This window comes from Penaeus japonicus, unplaced genomic scaffold (genome assembly GCF_977035675.1).
Source record: "Penaeus japonicus unplaced genomic scaffold, GWHDUDI00000001_assembly GWHDUDI00000030, whole genome shotgun sequence".
NCBI lineage: Eukaryota > Metazoa > Arthropoda > Malacostraca > Decapoda > Penaeidae > Penaeus > Penaeus japonicus.
Genome location: NW_028234432.1, coordinates 34,845,562 through 34,853,061, shown reverse-complemented (window position 1 = coordinate 34,853,061; position 7,500 = coordinate 34,845,562). Strand labels below are relative to the sequence as shown.

Genomic DNA, 7,500 nt, shown 5'->3' with positions numbered 1-7,500 from the left:
TCCACAGACACGGCACCTCAAGCCTTGGATAATTTCTTTGACGAGGATGTAAGTAATGACGTTTGATTCTGTGATATACCTTTTAGTATGTATGGGATTTGACATAGTGGATATATTTTTATTTGTACTTTTACTAGCAAAGGAAATTTGTCGCCTAAATATTGCATTCACTTGCACCGACCTGCTAGATGTTCCAACCTTTTTCATTTTATGGCACTCCTCAACCACCAATATTATAGGATTGATAAAAGTTGACCAATAGAATGGTTGGTCTGCCTCATTCTCTAATGTAGGTATATGAAACGGTCATCTACAGGAGAGCTTCATTCCTTATAGATGTACAGTCCACTCCACTTCCAAGTTTGCCTCTCAGTAGAACTCATTTTTGAGCTGCCAGATTCAGCTTATGTAACTGAAGCAGATGGTAATTTGAATAATACGAATATGAATGAGAGGCATGTATTCCAAATGCAAAAGTTGAAGCATTGACAGTAATGAGGGGTGAACTGGGAAGTGGAGGGGACTGTATATGTATATAGATCTAGATCTATCTGTCTGTCTGTCTTCTATCTATCTATCTATATCTCATATTATAGTCCTTCTAAATCACATATGTACACTTCAAATTGTACAATTTGATATTTGATTTGCCTATTCCCTTTGTGACTTAATGTTAGCAATGGTACAGCTTTACTTCATTGTGGTCAATGCAAGTTCTATCTTGGTGTCTGATATTTTTGTATTTTTGTATCTTTATAGCTGGTCATGAGGCATTCCACATTCTTTTGCATGGCAGTACTGGCTCTGCATGTGTATTTATAGCATGTGTTTAGTTATATAACGAAATAACCATGTATACAGACTTTCGATGTAAATATTTTTTTTTTTTATTTTAGTGTGAAGTTACGTGGACTGGGTCCTCATCAAACATCCAATTCTCCAAGCAGAGCTCTCTAAGTAGCAGTGGTAATGTCTCAACCACTTCCAGTGTGGGTGCTCTGGGAAACAGCCTCAGCAGTGCGAGTATTACTGACAACATAACGCCTTCTACCCACGACTGGAATGCTGGTGAGTGTTTTTATTTTATACAGTCTCTCTCTTTTTAGCATGATTTTTTTTTTATTTGATTGTGTGGAGTTTGAGATTTGTTTCTTAGAATACAAGATTCTTGGAGAAAGGAGATGAAGCTTCAGTGTTCTGGTTTTATTCAAATATCTGCATAGAGTGAATAGATTAGATTAGAATTCTGTGATATAGCATTAATGTTAATAATTATTTAGTCTTACGTTGGCATATTAATTTTGCTACTTTTTGAATTTTAAGATACAGATTTTTATATGAATTTTATTGAACATTGAATACTTTCCATACATTTTTAGAGGGAACCTCCAGTGGTCGCTTGGCCAAGGGCTTTGGAAAAGCAATTGGAGAAAAGCTTGATTCATTCAAGCCTCCGTCTGTATCAATTAAATGGAATGCTTCACAGGGTAAGGACATTTGTGCATATCTTTTTATTGATGACCCAGCTTTAAGATTATGATATTCTTTAGCTGAATTATATATTTTATATATATATATATATATATATATATATATATATATATATATATACATATAGTATAGTATATATATATATATATATATATAATATATAGATAATATATATATATATATATATATATACACTATTAAAAAGATATATATATATACACATATATTTTATCTATATAATAAATGAATATATATATATATGTATATATATATGTGTTTATATATGTATATATATATATTGTATATATATATGTTAAAAAACGATATATATTATATAATATATCATATATGATAACTATATATTATACAATACATAATATTAAAGATATATATCTAATACTCATATATCTATATATATATATATATATCTCTTATAAGTATATATACTATATATATATAAATATCAATTTCATAAAAATTATATAAAATAAATATCTATTATATATACCTATATCAATATACAGTATATGTTATAATATATATAAAATATCTACATATATATAATACATATATATATATATATATTACTATCCTATATAACTATATGGTATGTATAATCGCTATCTAAATCAATATCTATGTTATATCTAATAAATAAATCAATACTAACTATGGATATATATAGATAAAATATATAGAAATTTTATGTATCAGTCTATATATATAGATCATACATTAAATATAGATATAGTAAATATATTAATATCAAACCTAATTAAATAACAATATATATATACTCATATAATATATTATATATATATCAGATATAAAATAATAATTTATATATACATATATATCTATATCCAATATAAAATAATAAATATAGTAATTCTATATATGGTACTATATACTCAAGTAAATTCTTATACTATATAAATATCATATATATATTTATATTATATATATTTTTTTTTAAAATTCACTATATATATATAAATATATATCTCTAATGTATAATATAATATCTTATATATATATATATATATATATAATATATATGAATATAATATATAAATATATATATATATATATATATATTAATATCATATGACATATATATCAATATATATATATATATATATAATATTTATAATACCATATATATATATATAAAAGAATATATATATATATATCTAATAATGATTATTATAGTAAAATGAAAATATAAATATATATGTATATATACACACACATATATATATGCGAATATATATAAATATATATATATATATATAAATAATATATATATATATATATTATATATATATATATATATATAAATATATATTTATAATAATATCTTTAATAAATATGTATATAATAAGTATATATTATATATTATATATATAATATATATATATAATTATGTAAATATATAACATATATAATATATAGAAAATATCTAAAAAAATAATATCAATCTTCTAATTAATATTACATAAATGTATCTATATCGATTCTAAAAAAACCCAACAAAAAATCTATATATTATATATAATAAATTATATAGTGGGGGGGGGGGGGGCTATATATATATATCTATATAATAATATAATATATTATTTATGTATATATATAAGTAGTCAATTATTATATATATATATTCTCTATATATATCTATATATATATATATATATATATATATATCTATACATCTTTATATTATGCTCTATAAATTGTATATATATTAAATATATGTAATAATGGTATAATATATATAATAATTATATATGTATTAATATATATATTGTATATATATAAAAATATATAAAAATATAGATATAAATAATATTTATATATAAATATATACTTCTAATAAAATTATAAATATTACCAATATATATTTATATATATCTATATAATATATATAATATATATCAATATATATGCACATACTATAGGCATATAATATATATAAAATATATATATAACTAATATATATATATAAATATAATATATATATACATATTATCTATGATATACTTATCCATATAAAACTCTATACATATATCAATATATATACATAAATATATATATATATATATATATATATCTATTGTAATATCTATATATATAAACACATATATATATAAATTAAATATATATAAATAATATATATATTACATATAAAAATATATATAATAAATATATATATATATATCAATATAATAAATTTTAAATAATGTTATATATTGAATTTTTCTTTTCATATATTATATATATATTATATATAATATTATATATATTTTGTAAAAAAAATATAAAAAAAATTTATTATTATATATAAAATATGTATTTCTAATCTAATCTTAACTATCATATCAAAGTTTATATGTATAATATATCATTAAATTATCTAAAAATTTTAATAATATAAATATTTATATATTTATATATTATATAAATTTAATATATTTATTTAATATATTATAATTATTATTATAATAAATATTTTATTATATATTATAAAATAATAATTATGAATATACAGTTTTATATTATAACTCCTATTTTAAAGCTATATATACTATTTTTATATAATAAAATATTTATAAATATATATAATATATATATATATATTAATATATAAAATATTAAATTTTAAAATATATATAATTATATATATAATATATATATAAAATTTTCATAAATATAAAAAAAATTTTTAATATATTTAATATACCCTTAAAATAGTAAAATATATGTATATTATGTATAATTAATACATAATATATATATATATATATATTATTAAAATAATATATATTTTATAATTATATATATATATATATATATATATATATTATAAATATATTATAACGTGATATATATGTTATATATTATTATATATATATATTATATATATATATATTTATATTATATTTAATATATATTATATATATATATATATATATATATATATATACATTTATAATCGTTATATATGTATAAATATAATATAATTAAATATATATATATAAAATTAATATATATTTAAATATATATATAAAATATGTATATATATATATATTATATATTATGTGTATTATGTATATATAAAATATTATATATAAAAATTTTATATTATATATTTTTAATATATAATATTTTATTTTAAAAATTTGTATATAATGCATTATATATGTTAATATAAAATATATAATTAATATATATATATATATCCTAAACATATTATTTATATTATACATATATATATATATATATAAATTATATATAATATATATTATATATATGCATATATTAATTATGTATATATTACATATATATGTATATATATGTTATATATACATATATATATGCATTATATGTATATATATATATAAAATATATATGTATATATTAAATATATAATATTATATCATATATATATGTATATAAAAATATATTATAATATATAAATATTATATATATAAAATATATCTATATAGTATAATATACTTTTATATATAGGGATATATAATAATAATATATATATATAATATTTATTTTTTTGATATATAATATAAAATATTTAAATATATATATGTTTATATATATATAGAAAATATATATAAATATTATAATAAATATTTATTATATATATATATATATATATGAAAATATATATACATAGTATATATGTATATATAATATATATATATTAATATTATATAATTTTATATTATAAAAACGTATATATATATATAAATATATATTTAAGTTATAATTATATATATAAAATATATTTATATAAATGTATGTATGTTGTATTATATAATATAAATATTAAATATATATAATATATATAATTATATTATGTTATAATATATAATATATATTATATATATATATATATATTATATATATATATATATATATTAATATATGTAAAAAACTATATCTGTAATATAAATATATAAACTTAATTTCTAAATTATTATATTATTTATATATATATATATAATATAATATATATATAAAAATTTTAACACCACAGTATACATACATAAGTATATAAGTTAAAATAAAAATATATATATATACTTAAATATATATATATACATTATATATATATATGTACATACGTATATAAAGTATTTATATATTATATATATATAAAATTATATTATATATTTATATTATAAAAATTTGTATATATATATAAAAATATATATATAAATATGTAATTGTATATAATAAATATATAAAAAAATATTAATATATTTTATATAAAAATTATAATATATAAATAATATATATATATTATATATTATTATATTATATAATTGTATTATATTATGAAATTTTTTGTTATACTTTATTGTTACAAATACTATATATAAATATATTTAAAAATATATATAATATTTATATAGTTTATATAACTTAAAATAAAAAATTTTAAAATTTTTATAATGTATATCTATAAATTAAAATATTATTATATTTAAATTTTATATATTAAATAGATATATATAAAATATATAATATTTATATATATATATATATAAAACCCACTATACATACTATATATGTATTATAAAATATATAACCCAAAAATACGTTATTTGTATATATATTATATATATATTTTCTAAAATTTCTTATGTATTATGTATATAAAATACATATATTAATATATATATATATAATAAATATACAAAAAAATTTTATATATATAACTTATATTATAAAATATAATAATATATATAATATATATTCATAATATATATATAAATAATTATATATTATATTATGTATATAATATTTATGTTACATATATATATATATTTTTACTAAATATATATATAAAAAATATTTTAAAATTTATTTTAAAATATATATATATAAAAAATATATATTTAATATAATATATAGATATTTAATAATTATATATATATATTATAAATATATAAATTATATTTACATAATATATTTATATATAGTTTAAAAATAAATAAAGTATATATTATGAAAATTTATTTGCATATATAGTTTAATATATTATATAAAAAATGGGATATATATATATATTTAAAGTAAAATATAAAATAATTTTTATATATATTATTTAAATTTTTGTATAATATATTATTAATAAAATATTATTATATGTAGTATATCTATATCTTAAATTTTTTCTATCTTTTATAATTGTATAGAAATATATGTGTAATATATATATATTATTTTATATATATATATATATAGTATATTATATTTATATATTTTAAAATTTTATATTATATATAAAAATATATATAAATTATATTATTTATATATATATATATAAATATGAATTTAATGTATATTAAACCAAAATAAAAACCGTATATATATATATATATATTATTTAAATAAAATCATTAAATTTAAATATAAATTAATAAATAAAAACATTATATTTATATTATATTATATAATAAACATTATAAATAAAAATAATTATATATAATATAAAAAATAAAATATAATAAACATTTATATATTGTTAAATATGTATATATAGTATATTATAACAATATATAATTTTTTAATATTATATATATAAAACGCAACAACACACACCCAAAAACACAACAAACAACAAACACACACACACACACACACACACACCACCCCCACACACAAACACACACACACCCCCCACACACACAAACACACACACAAACACACACACAAAACAAACACCACACACACTCAAACCAAAAAACACCAAAAAACAAACACACACAACACACCAACACACACACACACACACACGCACACACACACACAAAACCACACACACACACACACACACACAAACACGCACACACATACAACACAACACACCCACACACATACACACACACCAACACTCCACACACCACACACTAACACACAAAAACAAACACAAACACACTCACACACACACACAACCCACCCCCTACACGAACACACACACAC

General features: G+C 15.2%; 1 protein-coding gene across 1 annotated transcript in view; it reads left to right on the top strand.

Moving 5' to 3' along the window:
* The window catches only part of Vps16B (Vacuolar protein sorting 16B), a 23,964-nt gene that overhangs the window by 686 nt on the left and 15,778 nt on the right, over window positions 1-7,500 (top strand). Inside the window, exons 2-4 of the mRNA XM_086554780.1 lie at window positions 1-48; window positions 897-1,068; window positions 1,380-1,501. The exon at window positions 1-48 is cut by the window's left edge and continues 44 nt beyond it. Coding sequence (XP_086410906.1) covers window positions 1-48; window positions 897-1,068; window positions 1,380-1,501 — 342 coding nt within the window. The remainder of the gene's footprint in view (window positions 49-896; window positions 1,069-1,379; window positions 1,502-7,500) is intronic.